Raw genomic sequence first — 25,232 nt, forward strand, 5'->3', positions numbered from 1 at the left:
CTTTTTCGCTCTTATTGCGTGGACATAAAGCTTTTTCCTATCGGCTTTTGCCGAATGCGCGTCGATATATCTGGGGAGACCCTTAGTCGAGTATAACATATACTATAGTAAATTATAAAAGTTTGGGGGTTTTCGATAAAAAAAATCTTCCGTTTTTACTGAATTATAAACTTTCAGGTGCACATTAAATCGACTGAAAGAAAAACATTTCAAAATTTAACATTTTTCATTCCCTCATTAATCATTTTCAGAGCGACTTTTTTCATTCAAGTTCAAATAATAGGTTATTTTTATTCATCTGACACTGACAAACTGCCGTATTCGAACTTCAAGATATTCACAAGAGACGACACGTACTAGATCCATTCTAGATACGTTTAGATATCAACTAGTTCTCTTTTGCAGCGCAATTCGGGCAACCAATGTCACTTTTACGTTAGATGGAGTAAGATATCTATTAGTGTCTGAATGTATCTGAATCTGAATGTGAATTGGACCTCTAAGTCATATCCTTTGGAAATCGTTCAACAGTATCTCCAGAATCGCGCAAATGTCAAATTTGGGTTAGATCTTAAACATATCGTTATCGTATCATGGTGATGTCTAAAAGATGTCTAATAGATGTCTATTTCAAAAACCGAATCGGGCCATATCACACCGTCGGGGCTAATTACGACACGTTGTAGTTTTGCCTCTACGAAGCATTTTCGCTTCATACCGGGAAATCCATGTTAACGGCTACAACGTGGCGCTACGACCGTAGCTCAGCGGTGAATGTACTGAATGTGTTAATTATGTTTCATCTAGTAGACAAGTGATCTGTTATGACAGACGGACTAACAGACTGTTGATATTCCATTAATGACACCCACTGATCTGCCACCCTAAAACAACCTTACCCTTCATTCTCAAACTCATTCAATTGTAAACCGTATTGTCACGCAATAGAGTTCACATTCGAACTGTATAAGGTTGTTATGTAAGCCAGTGATACCTTCCGACGTATAAGGGTACTTAAACTTGTCATGTATGATTTTCAAATGAAAGGGGTGGATATCCAAGTGTTGTTGGCAAAGGTATGATGTATTAATATACGAATATAGTTGTTTTGATTCCAAATGTTATTTAATCGAATACTCTTAATTGGGTAGGTGTAGAGAGGCCATGTTGTAAAAATAAACTGGACAAGTGCGAGTCGGACTCGCGCACGAAGGATTCCGTATCATTACGCAAAAAACAGCAAAAAATCAGGTTTGTTTTATGGGAGTCCCACTGAAATATTTATTTTATTTTATTTTTAGTATTTGTTGTTATAGATAGCGGCAACTGAAATACATCATTTGTGAAAATTTTAACTGTTTAGCTAGTCACGGTTCAGGAGGTACAGACTAGTGACAGACAGTCGAACAGTGGAGTCTTAGTAATAGGGTCCCGTTTTTACCCTTTGGGTACGGAACCCTAAAAAAGGAGAAGTATTTTACCCTCATCCTGCCCAAGTATTTAAATAACTTTTAGGATTCAGCCCAATGTTTACAATTAAATAAGGTCCGACCGAGAACACTTTTTTTGTCTCGGCCGAGACCGAGACCGAGACCGAGACAAAATGAAATTCTCGGCCGAGACCGAGACCGAGAATTTGAGAAAAGAAAGAAAAAATACGTATTTTGCAAAAAAAAACTGTATTTTCATAAATACTGACTAAAAACATACAAAACTCTTCTCGGGCCCACTTGCGCTAACCAGGGTTAAAAAATTAAACAGCTAACTTAGGATTCATCACGCCATGTACGAAACTGAAAAGTAAATGCGAGGTTTACCATTTATTTTTTTAACTCTGGTTGGTGCAAGTGGGTCTGATAAAAGACGACGAAAAGACATTAATAATCAAAATTAAATAGTTCTATATTATAGCACAAAAACAATAACTTTTCAGCGTTGTGGCCAGTTAAATTGTGACGCCGCTCGTCGTACAATTGACCAGCCCTGCTAAAAAGCTGTTCGCTAGCCACACTTGTTGGTGGAGCCGACAAAAATTTTTTTGCTGCAGGGCGCAGGAGTTGGTAAGGCGATGAATGCCAGTATTCGTAGATATTTGCATTCCTATGCAGCCTTGGCTCTCTCAGATAATTGTCAAGTGACGATTCAAGTGAGTTGTCCGTCATTGGGTCGTCATCAGACTCGATGGAGTCGTGAGCTGCCCACAAACTTGTCTCATTGACGGATCTAACTGAAGTTGACGCTCCACCCTGACGCTCTCCAAGTCCTGCCGGTGTACCTAATTGTAAAACTTCAAAAATTTTAGTCTTGGCTCCGTTTACCTCGTTTTCGGTCAAATATTTTGTTTTGAATCGGGGATCCAACAATGTTGCACAAATTAAGGGGCTCGATGTTCGTATGAATGAAAAGCGATGATTGAGTGAGCACAACAACTTGCTTTTCATCTCAGCAGCAGCACAATTTTGAAGAGCATCACTTTCATTGTTTTCTATATCTGCTGACATTGCAGTATCTGCCGACGCTACAAACTGACTTTGCCCGCTAGTTGACGCAAGTTTTCCACTTAACATGGCTACTAAAGGTATCACCAAGGAGACACATGATGCATCTGACGACATGTCTAATGTGGCCTCATAAAAACATTCCAATACACTGACAGCATCTTGCATCGTCGTCCATTCTTCGTTATTAATTTCATTGATTGAGCCCCTTTCGACACGGTATAGATTAATCGCATTTTTTTGCTCAATCAACCGTGACAACATTAAGTACGTGCTGTTCCAACGTGTTTCCACGTCTTGGAATAGGGTGTGTTCTGGTAAATTTAAAGTTTTTTGGAAAGTATTTAAATACCTCCGTGCCTGCTCACTTCTATGAAAGTGTCCGACTACTTTACGACACTTTTTTAGTATTGTTATTATGTTTGGCACCGATAAAATTGCGTCATGAATCACCAGTTGTAGTGTATGAGACACACAGCCCAACGAATCGTACTCCGCAACCCTTGTAGCACGGGCCATGTTCCCAGCATTATCGCGAAGAGCAAGGTGGATTTTAGAGCCTATATTATAATCTTCGACTACTTCTTTCAGTTTCTCGGAGATATAGTCGCCCGTGTGGTCATTTTCTAAAACTGATGCACCCAAGATTACTTTTGGTCGTTGTTCATTGTGCACAAAATGGGCCGTAAAACTCAGAAGTGAACAAGTTTTAGTAGGATTTGACCAAATGTCTGTAGTAAAACTTATCCACTCGGCCTCACATAGCAAATTGACTACTTTAGTTTTAACTTTTTCAAAAGTTTCCGGCATTAGTTGGGTGCGAAAAAATTTTTCAGATTTCAATTTATATTTTTTTGGTCCTGCAGGGTCCGCAAAATTTAAGCGCTTAAATCCTTTTCCTGACACAGTGTTATAAGGCTGCATGTCAACTAATATATAATCCATGATAGCCTTATCTATGCGTTTTGTTATGTCATGGTCATGGGGCCATTGGGCTTTTGGCGGATTCGCCAGCAATTGCTGCATCGTAGGTTGAGTCTTCTTGTCTGTTTCAAGAAGTACAGGGCCCGCTGATTTTAAATTATTTTGCTTTTCAGCTGCTTGGTTTTTCATGTCATCTATTTGTATTAAAAAATGTTCGTTTTCTGTCAAATGATATTTCGATAAATGTAGTTTTAACCCTTTAATAGTTTGAAGCTTAGGTTGCAAACTTCCCAGAGACACTGTTTTCCTGCAGAGCTTGCATTCTGCCTTAGATGGTTGTGAATTTTTTTTTTTCAAAATACTCCCAAATAGGGTTTATTACTTTAGGCATTGCAAATGCAAAATGCACCTGTAACAAGGTAGTAGGTATCTTTTGAAAAATAAAATTTTCATTTTAAATATCAAACATTAAACAAAAGGAAATCAAATCAAATCAACGAAGTAAAAAGTAAGTCAACTAAGTAATTTTCTGATGTTCTTGCCTTTTTAACAATTCATATCAAATAAAATAACAACAATTTCTAGATCCAAAGCAACACGAACTTTGTTGAACGAACACGAACCCACGAAAACAGTATTTAGTTTTCATATTTAAATTAATTTCCAAATAGTCTCCACCATTACTACTATTACTAATATCGCTACTGCCATTTGAATATGATTTTTAACTAGTAGGCATAAAGTTCAAATAAGTCATTTACTTTCATTCATTTAATATTAGTACCCAACCCACCTATCGTTAAATAAAAAGCTTTAAAAGTCGTCGCAAAATCTATCGTAATAACCTAAAACACAAAATAATGTTTAGTTTACGTACTTACCTACGGTTTAAAGTTCACTCGTACACAACACAACACACAACAATGTTAGCAAATAACTCTTAATTTTTTAAGCACTGTGCCTAATGTGCCTTTATGTATCTCATTTAATGTTATTCTTTTAGTAGTACACCAAAACATAAACAAACACAACAGTGGTTACTTGATAATCCTGCAATACCGCCAATGGCGCCGCCAATTCACCTACTTAATTGGTTTAGATGTTAAATTAAACACCAATAGAAATCAAGTGAACTGACACGAAGTGTCGCAGAAACCCACCAGGCAGCCAATGAGATCGTACGACGAGCTCGCCACCCGCGCGCGAAAGTTTAAATTCGCAAATCGGAACGGTTTCACAGTCTCGGCCGTGGCCGAGAATCTCGGCCTTATTTGGCCGAGAACCGAGACCGAGATCTCGGCCCGAATTTCGGCCGAGACTGCCGAGACCGAGACCGAGACCGAGATCTCGGTCGGACCTTACAATTAAATACACTTTTGTTCGGGTTTTTGAGATTCTTGGACAGGAACCACATACCTACAATAAAGAGCCTTCCTGGGTACATTGGGTAGCACGGAGGTTTAAACTTTAGAATTATTGCTTGTTGTTCAGAAACGTTCAAAAATGGATTAATTTTTGATCCTTTTTCTTAAGCTAAATTTTTAATGTCGTCAGTAAAAATCGACTTTCACAATTTTTAATATAATTTAATTTAATACATCAATATGTTCTTATAATTAGTTTAATTCAAATTGCATATTTTTTAATTAAAATATTCAATAAAATGTATTAATCCAATCATGTCTCTATGTTTCAAATTTAACTATGGCAATTTTATATGGCTACAAATATAATGACCACCAAAAAATACTTTGGTACCCTAAATAAAAAAATCATGCTTACCAAAAAAAATTACTGAACACCAAAAAAATAAGGCCTAAAAATACAAAAGTACCACCACTTTAATTACGACTGCACTTCAAATTGTATTCAAATACCAAATATATTGAATGATCACCAAAAATCATTAATGATCACCAAATCTTGAAGACCAACTTAATGCGATATTTTCACCTAAATAAACCACTATGATTACCAAAAAATTTATACATATTACCAAATAAAGTAAACTGATGCCAAAATTACTAGCCCCTCCCGCTCAACCCCCCGTAGCCCGCACCGCATACCTACCTAACCTAATCTACTTTTCTAGTAGCATTTCGTTATGCTACTAGAAAAGTAAGTTAAACTGCTATCGGTTAAGTGGGTTAGGTTAGGTTAGCACCGCGACCCTTACAGAAACGAAATGGTACTAGAAAAGTAGGTTAGGTTAAGTTTCAACTGCTACCCATACAGATACGAAACGCTACTAGAAAAGTGGGTTAGGTTAGGTTTGAACTGCGACCCTTACAGAAAAGAAATGCTACTAGAAAAGTGGGTTAGGTTAGGTTTGAACTGCGACCCATACAGAAACGAAATGCTACTAGAAAAGTGGGTTAGGTTAGGTTTGAACTGCGTCCCTTGCAGAAAAGAAATGCTACTAGAAAAGTGGGTTAGGTTAGGTTTGAACTGCGACCCTTACAGAAACAAAATGCTACTAGAAAAGTGGGTTAGGTTAGGTTAGAAATGCGACAGTTACAGAAATAAAATGCTACTAGAAAAAGGTGACGAAGTGGATTAATTAATTTAATAGGATAACGATATATTAAATGATTGCACATTTTTAATTAAAATGTGGTTACAATTTTGTGATAATTTACTATTTTTGCGTTTACAATGATTATTTTAGAGCCATTTGCTTTAATAGGATAGCAAGATTTAAAAATTTGGTTATCATTTTACATTAAAATGGAGTTCTAATTTTGGTGGTCATTTACTATTTTTGGGTTTACAATGATTATTTTGGTGTCATTTTCTTTAATAGGATAGCAAGATGTAAAAATTTGGTTATCATTTCACATTAAAATGGGGATTGAAATTTGGTAATCATTGACTATTTTTGGGTTAATAATGATTATTTTGGTGTCATTTCCTTTAAAAGGATAGTAAAATGTAATAAAATTGGTAATCATTTCACATTAAAATGGTGTTATAATTTTGGTGATCATTCATGATTTTAGGGTGGTAAAATAGATTTTTTTGGTATCAAATTTTACTAAATCTGGTGATCAGTTAAATAGCAGCCATTTTATATTCAAAGCTTTGACAGTTGATAGAGCTTTCAAAAACTTACTTTGTCATCTCGATTCCCAACGACAATCCATTTTGCCACTTTTGTATTTTTGTATTACTGCAATGTTCTGCCGCCAGAGTGCAGCACTAATTTGTTTAGTAAACCGTAGAGTAACTTATATATACATAATAGGCCTTAAAACTGTGTATGTATAGACAGCGGAGTCTTAGTAATAGGGCCCGCTATTACTAAGACTCCGCTGTCCGTCCGTCCGTCCGTCCGTCTGTCACCAGGCTGTATCTCACGAACCGTTGAAATTTTCACAGATGATGTATTTCTGTTGCCGCTATAACAACAAATACTAAAAACAGAATAAAATAAAGATTTAAGTGGGGCTCCCATACAACAAACGTGATTTTTGACCGAAGTTAAGCAACGTCGGGCGGGGTCAGTACTTGGATGGGTGACCGTTTTTTTTTGCCGTTTTTTGCATTATGGTACGGAACCCTTCGTGCTTGCGTCCGACTCGCACTTGCCCGGTTTTTTGACAATTTTTCACTATGACATTGATGCATCAAGGCGGTTCGTTTACAGGTGGCCTACCGCGAAATGAGAAAATCGAAATTTCTTTATCTGCCTCTCTATCGGTCGAATAGGTAAGAGTCATAGAGAGGCAGAAACCCAACTTTCGATTGTCGTGTATCACGGTAGGCCATGTGATTGACCTTGTGACACCCTCTACGCAGAGTTTTGCGTAATATTCCCTATTTAGAAAATAACCCAGCGTTAATACTACAGGTCACTTATTATTTCACCATCTATACAACACCTGCGGGCCCGATTTGGATTTTAAAATAGACATCTATTAGATATCTTTTAGACATCACCAAGATACGATATAGTCTGTACGGAAAGAGAAGAGTCGTGAAATGTATGGGGCCCAATAGTTACATTCCACGACTCTTCTCTTTTCGAATAGACTCTAACGATATGTTTAAGATCTAACCTGTCAAATTTGACATTTGCGCGATTCTGGAGATACTCTTGAACGATTTCCACAGGATATGACTTAGAGATCCAATTAACATCTAATAGATATCTTACTCTATCTAACGTAAAAGTGACACTGGTTGCCCGAATTGCGCTGCAAAAGAGAACTAGTTGATATCTAAAATATAACGTATCTAGAGTGGATCCAGTACGTGTCGTCTCTTGTGAATATCTTGAAGTTCGAATACGGCAGTGAGACCAGCGAAAATTACACTTGTACTGTCAAAGAATTTAATCTCAGTACCATTTCGTACCTTGTCACAGTGACAATCAATATGAAAGTCACTGGGAACCTCATACTATAGTCACTGTGACAAGGGCCGACATGGTACTGAAATTAAAATGCTTGACCTTATACCTGTTTGATAGAGTTAGACCAAGATAAGTCTGCAACGATTTTGATAGTATATGCAATGCAAGTGTCATTTACACGTCATAATTTCATAGAAGTTTGACGTTTAAAATAACACTTGCACTGCGTGTGCTATCAAAATCGCTGCAGACTTGCCTCGGTCTAACTTTATCTCTCTATGAAACAAATAAATACCATTTGTAAATGAAATAATGTTTTACATAAGAGGGCTAAGGCTAGTAAGGAGGAATAATTACCCCATTAATAGATATTTACGATACACGTGCGGAAAAGAGGAAATTCGAAACGAGTGGCGATAAATTAAAACACGACCGAAGGGAGTGTGTTAAATCGACACGAGTTGCGAATTACCTATTCGCACGTGTATCGTACAACGTTTTACAGTACCTACATATGGCCCTTTAAACTTTTGACATACGCACGGAAAGTGCTCTTTCCCACACTAGTGCACTAGTATAAAGTAGCATAATATGTACTGTAAAACAATTTTGGTCGCAGTTAATGCTATTATAAAAGCAGACAAAGTGAAATAATAAAAAAAACCTAATTTATTCAAAGGACGTTATTCTTCTTTAACACATTTATGTAACTCGTACCTATGAATAAAATGAGAGTCTAATGTATTTAAAAACCGGCCAAGTGCGAGTCAGACTCGCGCACGAACGGTTCCATACCATTACGCAAAAAACGGCAATAAAATCACGTTTGGTGCCCCGCTTCAATATTTATTTTATTTTGTTTTTAGTATTTGTTGTTATAGCGGCAACAAAAATACATTATCTGTGAAATTTTCACTATCACCGTTCATGAGATATATGTTACTGCCTGGTGACAGACAAACAAACAGACGGACAGACGGACAGACGAACAGAGGAGTCTTAGTAATAGGATCCCGTTTTTACCCTTCGGGTACGGAGAAACGAATGAACTTCATCATTTATAACAATGCCTGTCATAACGATATTATAATGGGTGAGAATAAAACGTGACTTACAAATAAGAAAAATTCGTTTTTGCGAGACTCGTACTCGTATTACGGCTAGGCGAAGAGCTGGCACCGAAAAAGGTTGGTAATTTAGAGAAAGAAGATCCCTAAACTTTCGCAAATTGTGAAATCTGAATACCGCTCCTCGCAAATATTTTCTGCCTGTAATGTCGAACATTTCAAAGTGAATACCGCATTCTTATATACAGCGCGATTCGGGAAATGAATTAGATATTAACTAGATACGATACAGTAAAGATATTAACTTTACTATTTCATATCTAGTGAATCTCCAATTCATTTCCCAAATCGCGGCGTCAGTCGCCATAAGGTACCTTTTGCCGTGGAACGTCACATATCTTTACTATTTCATATCTAGTGAATCTCTAATTCATTTCCCGAATCGAGCCGTTACTCTCAGATACATTTCTTAAAATATACAGGGTCTTTAAAGAAATTTCGGAACAAATTGTTCACGGTTTCTGTCATATTTGTTTCACTTACATTAGATGTTTGTCATTTTTTATGGGCGATAATTATGTTTCACAATCTAAATGAATGTTAGGTACTAATGTTACTGTTATGCTTAGACACAAAACGCCAGTTACGGAAAGAGAGACCTAAGCCCTCCTACGTGTACACGCTCAACGCAGCTGGCCAACTTTACTGTCACGCAATAGAGTATTTAAGACCCAAGTTCGGCCTGGCCAGGTGGCCAGCCACGTAAGGGCTCACGCTAGACAGCGTCCATAATGGCTCCTCTACACGATGGGCCAATGCCGGCCACTACAAGGGACGCATTTATGCGTTAGAGGGAGCAAGTGATACTGCTATCTCATTCTACCGCATGGCTGCGTCCCTTGGAGTGGCCGGCGCTGGTCCATCGTGTAGAGGAGCCATAATATTTATTTAGGGTCGTGGTCAACGAAAACGATGAGGAGGACTATATCAGTATATAGTCGTATTTGTTAATAGCCAACAGGAGTGGTAATTTCTCCATACAAACGTACTCCTCGTTTTCCTCCGTGGGTTTTGAAGCTAGAGCAATGATTTTTTCAACACAGATTAATATTGTCAATATCTGTGTCGGACCGTTTTGCTTTTTTTTATATTTTTGTTTTTTAAGGCGCTAGAGCCCTTCAAAAATGGCCAAAATGGCCTAATTGACTATGCCGCAATGAGAGGCGTGGCATTCAAAACTGATATCAATTAGCCAAAAAAGCAAAACGGTCCGACACAGATAATTTCATAATCATTTAGATTTCCAAATTTGGTTACGATTGGTTAAGTTTTGGAGGAGGAAACAGAGGAGTACGAAACCTCGATTTTTGAGATTTTTACGCAGGATTTTTCGCCTTGCCCTTATCGTACTACTTTTAGGTGCCGCTTCCGTTAGCGAGACGGGTATATTTACTTAAAATATTTAAAACCCAGCTCCTGTTTCGTCTTAAGTAGGTATTTGTTATGTATACCACTCGCGTCAAATGATGGTCCATTATCAAACTGCACAACGGGGCTTAATCGCGTATTTAAGTTTTAAGATGGAGACTGAAGACTGCTTCTCCGAGACCACGGGGACAGCGCCGTCCTCGAAACGTCGGAGGTAAATCTTAAGTCCCGTTGTGCAGTTTGATAATGTTTAATAATCGTGGAAGTTTAAATAAATGATGGTCCCTTTAGCAGTTAATTTTTTCATGGAGTAATTGTTACATAAAATGTTTGTAGATTTTTTTTGGTAATTGAGCACATTAATTCAGTCACAGAAATATAACATATCAGTAAATAAAATACGGGAAAAACATGTTTCTTCAATTCTTTTTTATTAAGCCCAACCAAAACACATGTGAAATAACTGGCATACGGACCATATTTCGTCGAGAGAGGTAGGTATAATCTATCAAAAGTATGTCAGGAAAGAGGCACAATGTGAATATTATAGTAAGATAGTGACAGATTTGTTCGCTAGACATATGTAGGTCTGAAAATAGTTCCAGGCCCCAATTTCACATCGGTGACAGGTGCGACAATTGTAAAACATCACTGTTGCTGACGTCACAGGCATCCATGGGCTACGATTACCACTTACCATCGGGCGGGCCGTATTCCTGTTTGCCACCATCATTGTATTATTTAAAAAAACTTTATTATATCGGAAAAAAACAGATATTCCTCTTGCGAAGTTTCTAACAATTGTCAAGATTTAGAAGAATTGTAGGTAATTCTTGACAGGAAATGAGTCGGAATTTCGTGACAATTGTCGTTTTTCTTGTGACAATTGTCATAAACTTAGCAAGAGAAATATCTGTTTTTTTCCGATATAATAAAGTTTATTTTAATAATACAATGATGGTGGCAAACAGGAATACGGCCCGCCCGATGGCAAGCGGTAACCGTAGCCCATGGATGCCTGTGACGTCAGCAACAGTGATGTTTTACAATTGTCGCACCTGTCACCTATGTGAAATTGGGGCATATATCGAATGAACGTCGTATCTGTATATCTAACGAACTTATCTGTATGTATGAATATCCCAAGCTTAGTTATTAAGTGTTTTGCTTCATATTTACTGTCACTATTCTCAATTAACTAGGTAAACATGCATGTTGTGTTAACATATGTGTAAGTGCTTTACTGTTGTGTCAACAAATAAATAGGCGCCTATATTGTCTGTAAGCTTTAATTTTGAATTTCAATGCTACTTAACCTTTAAGCTTTTTTTAAGCTATTTAACCTTTACGCTTACGTGGTATAAAATAATAATATAATTTACTAGTTTTTTTTTTATCATTTACTAGTTGTTGTTGTAAGTATTTTATTGTTGAATATTAGAAAAGCTAGGTATTCTACGTTAGTTGGGCATTCAAAGTGATTAGCATTAAGTTCTATAGAAACAGTTAATAGAATTACTTGTGCTTAACTATATTTTACAAGGTGCTTATAGAAATGAAAGGAAACATTTGAAATAAAGTTAATTCTGTAATGCTTAAAAATAAAGGTAAAGGGTGTCTTGGGCGAGATTTGAATCCACGACTCCGCCCGCCGCGCTAGCAACTGAGCTACCAAGGCTTACTCGTTGACACCTAATATTTCCATCACATTTATCATTTCTATTTAGGTTTATGTAACTAGACTAGTTACCAAAGTTTACTAGGCTGGGACCCGTCTGAACAATTTCACCATTTGACTAATACCTATTGTCCTATTTGCTATTAAGTCTAGGCAAATGTTGTATCTATAACTTCTAAGTACGGTCGTAACATACCGTTATTCACACATTTAATTACACAAACGGTCCACAGCTGGTGCAACTCAGTTGAAAATTAAAGGTAAAAACAATGAAATTACATCGCGGTAGACCCGTTTGTGTAATATATGTATGTGTATACAAAACGCGAGAGTTTAAAGTGTTATATAGTTAATCAATGAATTTACTGAAAGGAATGCCTTTTAGCCGCTTTTTACACGTGCGAGCTGGAATAGTAAATCAAGTATGATGGCGTCGGCGCCATGCAGTGGCATCTCAAGTGCTCGGTCTAGTGCCAAGCGCGTGCTTTCGGATAACAGGCTATTTTGATATTGGAAGTGCAACGTTTTCGGTTACATTTTCTACATTCAAAGAAATGTTTGTATAACAGTAACAAATCTCACATATTTTTCAAACAAGAAAGTCAGTTTTGACACTGACAAATCTAATCCATATCGTATCTAGACGTAATTGATGTATTTTAAATTTCAAATCGGGTCGTTTATTGTACTCTTCTTCTTCCTCGTGTTATCCCGGCATTTTGCCACGGCTCATGGGAGCCTGGGGTCCGCTTGACAACTAATCCCAAGAATTGAGAAGGCACTAGTTTATTACGAAAGCGACTGCCATCTGATCTTCCAACCCAGAGGGGATAAACTAGGCCTTATTGGAATTAGTCCGGTTTCCTCACGATGTTTTCCTTCACCGAAAAGCGACTGGTAAATATCTAATATTTCGTACAAAGTTACGAAAAACTCATTGGTACGAGCCGGGGTTTGAACCCACGACCTCCGTAGATTGCAAGTCGCACGCTCTTACCACTAGGTCAGCGGTCGGCAACCTTTTTGCAGCCAAGGGCCACATAGCAGTTAACGAAGTGGACGCGGGCCGCACTTTGTTAATATTTATGACTTTATCAGACATTGTCACTTGTCAATATTACATACAAAATAGCCAGGGAGGCTCGCGGGCCGCAAGTGAGAGGTTCGCGGGCCACATGCGGCCCGCGGGCCGCTGGTTGCCGACCGCTGCACTAGGCCACCAGCGCTTGCAGGTCTTTTATTGTACATTGGCATTAAACGCAATGTAGTAGTGCACATATACCTACCTTCGAACTCGCAATAAACACTTAACCAATGTGTAATGTAAACAGATCTCAATGTGAAGGTCAGCCACACTTACCCGTATTGACCTTACCAACTAAACAATATGAACAACATACAACATCAAGGAAAAAGCTTGAAATTATATTTCGCGGGATTTCATTTTAAGGATGACTCACGCTAGACCGGGCCAGGCCGGGCCGGAGCTTCCGGCGCTTCGTTTTCTACAGAAAGCACCACGTGATCAACGACCAGCCGTCAGAAAATGACAAATGTCGGACGGCCCGGTCTAGCGTGAGTCATCCTTTAAGGCGGCGGTCGCCAAGCTGCGGCCCGCGGGCCGCATGCGGCTTGTGAAACTGTCACTTGCGGCCTGCGAGCCTCTCTGGCTATGTAATATTGAGAAACGACAATGTCTGACAAAGTCATAAATATTAACAAAGTGCGGCCCGCGTCAACGTACTCATCGTTAACTACGCTACTAAAACTACGCAAAAAAAGGTTGCCGACCGCTGCTTTAAGGTGACAGTCCATTTCCAACGTCAGCAGCACTACCATTCATTTTACTATGGAAATTCACAATAACACCGACGCGTTCGTACTAGTAGTGCAGCTGCGGTCAGAAACGGAATGTTACCCTTACACTTCTTAAAAACGTTGATCGGTAATTTTTCCCATGAATTTCTTAACAAAACCGAGTTTGAAACTCTAAAAAGCAGCATTGATGGATGGCAGTGTGTAAACATCGACTGGTACCGTAAACACATCAACCTTACTGGTTTAAAAGATTTATAGTTCTACAAAGAGTTTAGATACAAATGTATATTTAACGAGTATATTCTGTAACATTGCGCTGCATACTCGAATGAATTGACTGAAAATATTTTAAAGTGAGACTTTTATTCTATATATCGCCACTAATTTTTTCGTCCGTGTTTAGCATGTGGCAATACAGCATTATTAAAATTCTACTTTATTTCTATGTCTGGTACATACTAGAAACTAGAGCGAGTAGAAAAATGTTCATGTCGAATTCATGTTACAAATGTAGTGCATAATTGTTTTCCATCGTATTTTCTCGGAAACGTTCGTATTTGTCATGCTACTTCAGTCAACCTCAGTACTTTTTGTACCGAGACTGACTGAAATAGCAAGACACGTTCGTACGTTTCCGTGAAAATACGAAGGAAAATAATTATGCACTACATCCGTATTTCAGAAAGACATTTTAAAATGAGAGCTTAACTTCGGTTCTTAGAGCATTTATTAACCGGAGTCGCCTTTAAGAGCTTATCCCTCTAACGAAAACCTTGTACAATTGTGCAAACTCTTGTATGGACTGACGTTTATCTGACATGGCTAATTGTACGTTACGTACAAATAGCCATACATTTGACGTGCCTCTCCCCCGCATAAATCGGCAGACTTGTTACAGAAAATAACAGCCAAGGCGTCTCCAGTTACTATATACTCAAAGCTTTAGTTGTATGTAGTATTCTTTTTAAGTTAGGTTTACGCGTGATGCATGATTCTTAGGAATATGCGAGTAAGCTAGGACATCTATCTTACAGTAGAGCTAGCCTAAGCTCTGGAGCGTAGTTTATAATTAGGTCTTTATAATATGTTGTTTTTAGGGTTACGTACCTCAAAAGGAAATTACGGAACCCTTATAGGATCACTCGTGCGTCTGTCTGTCTGTCCGTCTGTCACAGCCTATTTTCTCGGAAACTACTGCACCAATTAAGTTGAAATCTAGTACACATATGTAAATTAGTGACCCAAAGATGGACATGTAACGTACACAAATGATTTTTTAACATGGGGCCACTTTTGGGGGGTAAAATAGAAAGTTAATAGGTATATATAGTTTTTCAAACTATGCCATGTGATTTGATTTGATATATAACATATGAAATCAAATGACAGAGCTCATTTTGAGAATTTTAAATGTATTTTTTTTTATAATTTTAAAATAAATAGGTTAAAAGGTTCTTGGTTTGTTTTAAACGTATTTCCCTTGCGATACAGAGAGGTAACGCCGCCAGTGTCATGGGGTCCATGCCGCAGTCCGACCTGTTGGACGGGGTGTTCTTTTTATAATTGGTTTTGTTGTTTTGTAGGTAAATATATTTTATAGTTTGTATTTTTATTTTAACTTTAGTTTTAATATTGTATCTTTAGTTTTAGTACATTTATGTGTACTTATTATGATGACAATAAAAATGTTAGAAGTTATTTAAGAATGTAACCGAAAATTTACCATACCCCCCCGTCGTTATCTCCGAAACTACTGGGTATAACATTTTGAAAAAAATACACAAAATAGTTCTTTACCTATAGATGACAGGAAAACCTATTAGAAATGTGCAGTCAAGCGTGAGTCGGACTTAATGTACGGAACCCTTGGAACGCGAGTCCGACTCTCAATTGGCCGGTTTTATTAACTAAGCATTCGTTTGTATGTACTTGAAATAATGTTCATCTTTAATGCAAGCCACGTATGACTTGCTATTTGGAATAACAAGTACAAAGTAATTAGTTCTAATATTACTACGCCGACAAAGGCAGAATAAATAAAAATCATAAATCATAATATATTTTATTCGTGGCAAGCTTTAAAAACTATAAAAATATGACGCACTTATTGTATTTCGATATCACTACATCTCATAAAACAAAGTCCCCCGCCGCGTCTGTCTGTTTGGGCGTATGTTCGCGATAAACTCAAAAACTACTGAACGGATTTTCATGCGGTTTTCACCTATCAATAGAGTGATTCTTGAGGAAGGTTAGGTTTTCAGATTTTCCCTGTATTTGTAGTGTAGGACGATAATACTTGGCAAATTTCATAGTTCTAGGTCAACGGGAAGTACGAGTACCGTATCAATTTTGATTCCCTTGAGAGTGTCGAAATTTACGTTTTTTGCGGCATAAACAGCCGTATCTTTTTTTTAAGTTAATTTAGAAATTTGTTTTTCACTGCTTATAGGGACTGTAGACCGTAGACCTGAGTATATGGTTTTAATTTCAACTCGATACCTTTACGCGGTCCTTAGGTCTTGACAGACAGACGGACGGACGGACAACAGAGTGATCCTATAAGGGTTTCGTTTTTTCCTTTTGAGGTACAGTCGACGCCAAAGATATGTTTACACTTTTGCACCTTACTCCTTTGTAATACGGCGAAAAATGTAAACATATTTTTGACGTCGACTGTACAAACAGCAACACTCCTAACTGTACATCGGTGGACCTTATTACATAAGGCATAAGGTCTACCGATGTACAGTTAACAGTGTGTGCGATGGCACGGAACCCTAAAAATAGAAACTGGTTGATATTTATTGGTTTGTTCTTGTTTCACGTTTCAATAGAACAAAGGGGTGATGAATATTTTCGAACAAAGACAATTTATGGGCCGGAATTTGACAAAGGGTTCTTTTTATTTGGAAAAATGCACGGTAGTTTGAACCCGCAGAGGGAGGATTGAAAAATGGTAGTTTTAATAACAGTTTTAGTTTCGGACCGCGCATTACGAAGGCACTTTTTTGCATCTTTTTATATTTTTGTTTGTGCTTTGTTTTTGTGTTTGTTGTGTGTATGTTTACTGCTTGTATCTTAGTAGGTAACATGTTTTATGTCTTTCAGAGGTTTTATATATGTTACGGTAAGGTATAGTACGGTACGTATAACCTAGGTTTTACCCTTCGAGCAACACGGAAGGGAGGCGGCATTCGCACTGTTTCCCCTCTGCCTAGGTACAAGATCAACTGATTTATATTACGCGGGTAATAAAACTAGTTGCGCTCGGATTTTTACTAGACCGTGTTCAGACGCGCGCGTGAACACAGCAGCAGAAAAAATGCCTAATTACTCGGTTTTTTGTTGTAAAAAGAAGTCGGGGACATCAAATTTATAAAAAGAAGGTGTTACATTTCACATGTAATATGTTTTTTACATATCATACGTTTAATTACATTTAAACACAATTATTATATTTTTGTCTCATGTAATTGTTGGATTTATCGATTTTGCTCGCCCAGTACAAATTGCGGATCGGTCGAGCGACAAATCCGACTTCTCATCTCTCAGAATACAATAAAATTCTTCGACGAAAATGTGTTAGTGTGCGTGTTGTGACACTTGTGACTCGTCCGTACACAAAAAGAGATCGAGGTTTGCAAGATTTGTCTTTGACGTGTGTATTTGTGTCGTCATTACAGATTGGATTTTGTATGTAAGTGTGTGAGAAGTGCGACTGTGTGCACCTTTCCCCCAGCAAAAAATGGCAGAAAGATTTGTAGTTTGTACGGTAAGATATCGCTTGGGCCCCTCCCTTCCGACGTGTCGGAAGCCGGTGTTGCTCGAAGGTTTTACCGTACTTCGGGTTTTTACAGTAACATATACAATAATAGGTATGAACTAAGTTATATGTTTATTTATTAATAAATGCAAAATACAGGGATAAAAACAGGCTTTTTTTTACCTACTCCATATAGATAAGTAGGTACTAAACGGCCGTCCGTTATTATGGTGATTCAAACTTACAAATTTTGCCTGCACATGTTGGATTTATTGGTGCAAGCGAGATTTTATAAAAGACTCGAATTCTATACCTCTATGGGCAGTAGAGCGATAGGATCGTATGGAAGGATGGTAGAAGCGGCATGCGCTGTGCTATAGTATAAAAAAAATATACTGACTTACTTCACCGGCTCAATGACCCAAAAAGGATCTTGGCCTCCGACACAAGAGAGCGCCACTCTGCCCTATTCTGTGCCACTTCACGCCAGTTGGGTATTACGAGGGCGGACAGCTCTTTTAGGCCTTCGTCATCACTCCAGAAGTATTTGCGACGTTTTCAATCCGTATTTCCATTATTATATGTAGCCTCACATTATCTCAAGATATATTTTTATCATAAGATATATCTTACAGACGCCCATGAACTTGTTCGTTGAGATATATTTAGCTTCGACTTCGGTAACAGTCAATTGAACTAGATAAGAGCCTTCCAATACCCGATATGAGTTGGGAAATATCGATAATAATAATTATGAATTCCTTTCATTCATGATTTATTATTTTTGAAGTATGAAATATCATCGCATCTTTGACTAGTAGCAAAGACATAATAATTATGTAACTCCGTATAAGATGAATAAAGTCTAAGGAAAAAACGTGCCTCGGAAGTCAAGAAAAAGTCATTCTCGGACAGATGGCGCATACACCTTTGGCCTATCCTCGGCTAGATGGCGTGACGACACCGTTTCATCTTTAACAATTTTAATACATAGGTATCAGTGAATGAACATGGGTCAAAATGATATAAAAATAATAAAATCATTTATCCAAATATATTAATTTTTTGATAGTTTTATACGTTTTCATTTTGAGTTTTGGTCGTCTGTCGATAGATGGCAGTAAATTTACTGTGACTATAAAATTTACTATGACAGGACCCCTCTATACTATCTATTCTCTTTGCTAGTAGTTAGAGTTCCTGTCAAATATCAAAAGTGAGACCAAAATTATTATAAAGTCAAGTGTCATTTTGGAAGTATTAAATTCAGAAATAATATGTGATTGCTTTAAATCATTTGTTTTTATAACAGTATTCTTTATATATATTTGCTAATTGCTAGTATATTATTGCCCAGGCGGGGAATGGATCCATTTGCTGACTGAGTATTTAGATACTGTCGACTTTGAGATGAGAACGGCTAGTGGAGTATAATACCTTTTACGCAATATTTCAAAATGTCTGCTGCCGTTGGGTCACATCCAAGACCTGGTAAACGTATTTGAAAACCATTTTGGCACGTGACACCTATCATCTGATTTACGCTTCACTTCTCAGGACGTGGTTTGGCTGACTCTACACCAGTTAGGAAAGCTTTCTGAGCACTAAAAAAAAAGCCGATGGAATGGGAACAGTATTTCATTCCCAACAGAGCTTGCAGTTCGAGCAAAAATAAAACAATCTAAAGCTTATTGAATACTAACTGCTCGTAATGGGTTGCCTATGCCTATGCTTCTCATGTTTTTTTTTACAGGTACGAAAGGTCACGGTAACTGTCTCTTTGCAAATTTAAGGCGTGTCCAGACGGGGACAATTTTTCGCCAATCTGATTAAATTGTCCGATCAAATCAGGCCGTGCATTCAGTCAACCGCCAATTATGACCGATATTATGGGGTGCGGGTGCAACCGCATTTGTGACGCCAGTATTCGCATTTGGGGGCATTTTTTTAATTTAGAGCGCTCAAATATCACCATAAATTTAAAATTGGTGAATGTGGCCAAATTGGCGTTTGCGTCCGCACCACCTGATTTGATTGGACAATTTAATCAGTTTTGGGAAAAGTTGTTCTCGTCGGGACAGGCCTTTACATTAATTATTATTAGGTTGCGAATGCGATTGGCGTTTTCCATCAATTATTGTCATCTTGGCTAGGCTCCTTCTAGGCCTTCCGACCAGGAAGGAAACTTTCGCGTTTTGAACACATATTAACTCAGTTTTATAACACGGGTCTATCGCAGGTCTATTTTATTACTTTTATTTACCGACGGTTCGACACAGGTTTCACTGGGCGTCGTGGACCGGATGTGTGCGTGTATATTGTGAATGTTGTGTGTCGGACTATTGACAATAATCAACATTATGTATTATAGTGGGTGGATTGAAAATGTGATGTCTATCCCAAACTTTTTCATACACTTTTCGTCGGGTATTTGCACAAATCTCTGTTTTAACATTTTGCTGGGACATCGACCACGACCAGTGAAACCTGTGTCGAAACGTCGGTAAATAAAGGTAATAAAATAAATTCGCGATAGACCCGTCTATAAATGTGAGTTAATACAAGAAGGAATCCATTGGATTTTTGCAAGGAGATTCCTTGGATTTAGGAATTTATTGGATTTTTCGAGGAGATTTGTTGGATTTTCTTGCAACGTCAAAACATTCAGCAAAAGACTTGCCTTTTATCTGTACGGTTACCACCAGTTTGTCACTGACATAAACGCCGTCGAGAACGTAATTTACTTTCTATACATCTCGCTCGCACTCGCATATTAGTGCAAACGGGATGTATAGAAAGTAAATTACGTTCTCGACGGCGTTTATGTCAGTGACAAACTGATGGTAACCGTACTGCTACGTCTGTTTATAATTTTACGCCGTCGTAAAGTGCGTATCGCCGCCTGCTCACAATGCCCAGCGAGATTAGAAAATAAATGAAACGCGAATAAAACTATTTCAGTCGAAATGTTGTGAGACTTGTGATTCAGTTCACTGTCAAGGTCGAAGTTTTAAATTTAAATATAGGCAAGATTTGAACTTTAAAAATCAATAATTGGTTTGTGAGTTACTACTTGCATTGCAACGCATGTCGAACGAATCTATATTATCTCTAATCTATATATATATATACTATATATACAATGGTTCGATATGCGTATATAGGCACGGACAAAGTGACAAAAATATGTACACACTATCTTAATGTATGGCAATAAGATTTTAGGTCGTTTATACATATTCGGTTGTCTATTTCATTTCCGAAAACTGTATAGCCGATTATTAAAACCGTTTTTTTCTAAATAACCATTGAATTTTCAGAGGAGTCACCAATCTAATCAAACCTAACCCAATGGCTTCTACAGGATGCCTTTTTCAAAACTTTGGAAAATATATCGGTGTTTGAAAAAAAAACGTGATCGGTTAAATGAAAATTCGGAAATGAAACATCGGGCAGATCTATTTCGAAGATGCGACTTATTACCATGTTTTGCACAGTGTTATTTACATAGATAAAGGTAAATAGAGTTACCAAGATAAGCCTGCAATAATTTTGACAGCACACACAAGTGTCATTCGTCATAATTTCATAGAAGTTTGACGTTTAATGTAACACTTGCACTGCGTGTGCTATCAAAATCGTTGCAGACTTATCTTGGTCTAACTCTATATATTTTTTCCTGTCACCGATAATCACGAACGCTGTAGGTAAATGATTCGAAACGTCGGGATTTATTCGCAATGTAATCCGTTTCCATCGTTTTATTTCATAATTATTTTTAAATCAAATACGCTTTTAACGTTTTTCATTAAAAAAAATTGAAACTCTGCTTTCTTTACGCACTAATTCATTTAAGTGTCATTTAAATTTAACTTCACTTCCATCGAGCCATTATGGCTCAAAGGGGCTTGAATATAAAACCATGAAACTAGAAATGAAACATTTTATTACTTCAAAGCTCTTCAAAGACGTAATTTGCCGAGGATTTTTATACGGCTACCAGAGTCTAGTAAATAAAGAAGACTAACAACCCTCATACAATGTCGAGAATCGTCATTGTCGCTTTTCGTTGGAGGAAAACATCGTGAGGAAACCGGAATAATCCCAATAAGGCCTAGTTTGTACCGTCTGGTTTGGAAGGTCAGATAACAGTCACTATCATAAAAACAAGGGCCTACGCCAATTATTGGGTTTAGTTGCCAAGCGGACCACAGGCTCGTGTGAGCCGTGCCAAAATGCCGTGACAACGCGAGAAAGATGATGGCATATGAAAAGTGTCACCTAACCTACATTTTAGTTTTGGCATATGAAACGTGAGACCGAGCATGACAGCGGCCAGGCAAGTCCATTTTTACGTTTTTTAAAAGTCATAAATAGTAGTAGGTGACAGCTTTCATACGCATAAAGGTAAAATGGAAATATAATAAAATGCGCCACTATAACAATGATGAGGCACGCGTTTAACGTGGTACCTATAGGCTACTTTCCTACTAGCAGCTACTAGGTTAATCAGCTTCTTTTTTAGAACTGTCAAAACGTTTTCCTAATATGGAATTTATATGAAAACTAGTATAGTGACGTCACGGTCATCTCACCTACTTTTTATATTTCCAAAGGCATATGTAACTTCGTATAAGACGAATAAAGTCTAAGGAAAAAACGTGCCTCGGAATTCAAGTAAAAGTCATTCTTGAATAGATGCCGCCCACACCTTTAGCCTATCCTCGGCTAGATGGCGTGACGACACCGTTTCATATTTAACAATTTTAACACATAGATATCAGTGAATGAACATGGATCAAATTGATATAAAAATAATAAAATCATTTATCCATATATATACATTTTTTGATAACTTTATACGTTTTCATTTTGAGTTTTAGTCGTGTGTCGATAGATGGCAGTAAATTTACAGTGACTACAAAATTTACAATGACAGGACCCCTCTATACTATCTATTCTTTTTGATATTTCTATCCGATTTATTAAATAGAAATTGTGTTTAAAAATAACTGCTGTGTATGTTTTTCTAATAATTATCTGATGCTTTATTTCGTTATGCGAAAACATTTATTTTAAGTAGAGGAAACTTCCCTATTGTATGGATCGGTCTTGAATATTTACTAGTCCCTGTCGGCCACGAATCAAATAAGGAGCAAAGGAAGATTTATAGCCTAGGATATGCTAGTAAATCTAGCAAATTGAGAACGAGGTGCCGTTTTATTGGCTGAGATTACGTTGGGGAGGGATGTGAGGTGTTTTATATAAGGTTATTGACTTCAGCTAAGGGAATTTGTTAATATGATATGAAGAGATTATTAAATATATTAAGAAGGGGTTATTCACGTATTTTAACACTTTAAACTCTCGCGGTTTGCACACATATTTAATTACACAAACGGGTCTACCGCGATATAATGAACAATGAAATTAGATCGCGGTAGACCCGTTTGTGTAATTAAATATAGTACCTATACACGTATTTTAACTCGAAAAACTCGACATGTTTTATTCCGTACCGAGCTTGTTGTTGTTGAGCGTTTTTCGACTTAGAATACGTGAGTGACCCGTTCTTAATATATTTAATAATGTGTCTCACGGATGTTTTATTATTAAAATAATATTAATACTCCGTGGAAATAAAGATGGCGGTATATTTTATGAAGAGGCTAGTATTAAATAGGTAAATATGGTAAGTTTATATTTCTTTCGACCGAGCGGAAGCGAAGGTCTCCATTTCAGCTTGAGCAGAAATTCTTTCTAGTACCTAGATGTAGATATTTTCGTATACAGATCTCATCTTTGAACCGTTTCTCTTTTAATTTGTTGCGGGTTCAATATGTTGATTCAGTTTTTGGATGTTTTAGGGTTCTGTACCCTAAGGGTAAAAATGAGACCCTATTACTAAGACTCCGCTGTCCGTCTGTCTGTCTATCTGTCTGTCACCAGGCTGTATCGCATGAACCGTGATAGCTAGGCAGTTGAAATTTTCACAGATGATGTATTTCTTTTGCCGCTATAACAACGAATACTAAAAACCACAAAAACAGAATATAATAAATAGTTAAGTAGAGCTCCCGTGATTTTATTGCCGTTTTTTGCGTAATAGTACGGAACCCTTCGTGTGCGAGTCCGACTCGCAATTGGCCGGTTTTTTCAATGTCATGTGAGTTTGTGAGGTTTACAGTTCACAGAATCACTAGTAATTTAAAATTAAGTAAGTGCTGTCCTTATTTCTTAAATTGCATTGACCGAAAAAAAAACAGACAAACATATTCGCCTGAAATCTTTATAATAATAATGTGATAAACCGGTGTTGCCCTTGAGCCATCCCAGATGTCGCTTTTTGTGGGGGCCCATCTTGTGAGGGCGAGTCACCGTCTGCCGGAAATAAAATTGCATATCGTTTTATTAGGCAGGCGTCCGGTTTTTTACCCCATAGCTCAGTACTTAGTTCATCGCTTTCACCCAATAACCTAGTTCATTTTAGATTCCATCAACCCTCAATAGCCCTTACACCCTGCCGGGTGCTGCCTCTGCGTGCGTCCCATGACACGGGCAAGGGCAGCATCGGCTCGTTGTACCCCTTACATTTCATTAAAGTGTCAAAAGGGCCTCTACGTGTTGCCTTCGGCTCCGCGCACGCCTCCCAAAGGTCCGGAACACCATTGGTCCGTGATGGGAAAGATGTGATAATAATATATGTTGTACCGCCTACAATTTTGTGTATTTTTATCGGAGCACTGTGAAGAAATCCTATATAGAATCCAGTCTGCGTCTTTTGCGAGAATTTTATATTAATGCAATAAATTTTAAATAAATCGTTTAGTTTTAATAGTAGAATCCACAGAGGTCCGAAGCACTTTGTGATAATTAGGTTTGACTAAAAAAATATCTACTTAAACTACTGTCCGGTAGTGGGTACTACCCATATAACCATTCCAGTCGCAGAATCACAAAGTGGTAACTAAATGTCAGATGTGTCGTAACAGAGTCCACACAATGTGTCTAGAATTGTTTCGAAACAAAGTGTCGTCGCCGTGTCTACACTTTTCCGTAACAAGGTGTCGACACATTTGTGTGCACTTTGCGTGCGGTTTGCGACTAAATCTGACAGCAAATTTGTGACAGCAAATGTCAATATAAAATACCTCTTGAAAACCAAGGTTTGTCAAACTACTATTAGTGTCTCGTGTGCTCGTAATTCTAGTAAGTCATCATGGGCAATGCAAATGATAATAATCGACCGAAACCATATAAACACCCAACACCCGTCAACCTTTTACAGAAAAGTTTTTAAAGAAATTCAATAAGCTACTTAGGTCAGGCAACGAATGCTCCAAAAGTTGTAGAGGGAAATGCTCGGAACACAATTTTTGACTCCGTAACTCGGTTTGACAAGTTAGGAGGTGAACATATCAAAAGTCCCCGGCCGTAGCCCTTGAGCGGGGGGGAGAGAGGGGGCTTTGAAGGTCCCATTTTCCCGTTTTTCGATTATATCTCGGAAACTATGCATCTCAGCCACTTATACAAAATGAAAGTTAATTTAATTTGTTACAAGTTTATTCAATCAATTTTTTCGATATGTTGAATAGTTTTTGAGATATCCGCTCTTGAAAGTTTATTTAGGGCTCTCAATTTTATCTTGATATATCTATATCAGTGAAGGTGCTAGGCCGTGTTTGGTATCGTTTTCGTA

General features: G+C 37.7%; 2 protein-coding genes across 2 annotated transcripts in view; one reads left to right on the top strand and one right to left on the bottom strand.

Moving 5' to 3' along the window:
* LOC134793368 (cardioacceleratory peptide receptor-like) overlaps window positions 1–25,232 on the top strand; it is a 182,374-nt gene that overhangs the window by 34,739 nt on the left and 122,403 nt on the right. The gene's annotated exons all lie outside the window — the stretch shown is intronic.
* LOC134793960 (zinc finger BED domain-containing protein 4-like) lies at window positions 1,544–3,537 on the bottom strand. The gene has a single exon (XM_063765671.1). It carries the CDS (start codon window positions 3,522–3,524, stop codon window positions 1,878–1,880), a length of 1,647 nt encoding a protein of 548 aa, XP_063621741.1. The 5' UTR covers window positions 3,525–3,537; the 3' UTR covers window positions 1,544–1,877.

Source organism: Cydia splendana, chromosome 9 (assembly GCF_910591565.1).
Source record: "Cydia splendana chromosome 9, ilCydSple1.2, whole genome shotgun sequence".
Lineage (NCBI taxonomy): Eukaryota > Metazoa > Arthropoda > Insecta > Lepidoptera > Tortricidae > Cydia > Cydia splendana.

What these genes read in the sequence shown, in the direction of transcription:
- LOC134793960 (XM_063765671.1), bottom strand. Translation starts at nt 3,524, where the DNA reads ATGCAGCAATTGCTGGCGAATCCGCCAAAAGCCCAATGGCCCCATGAC.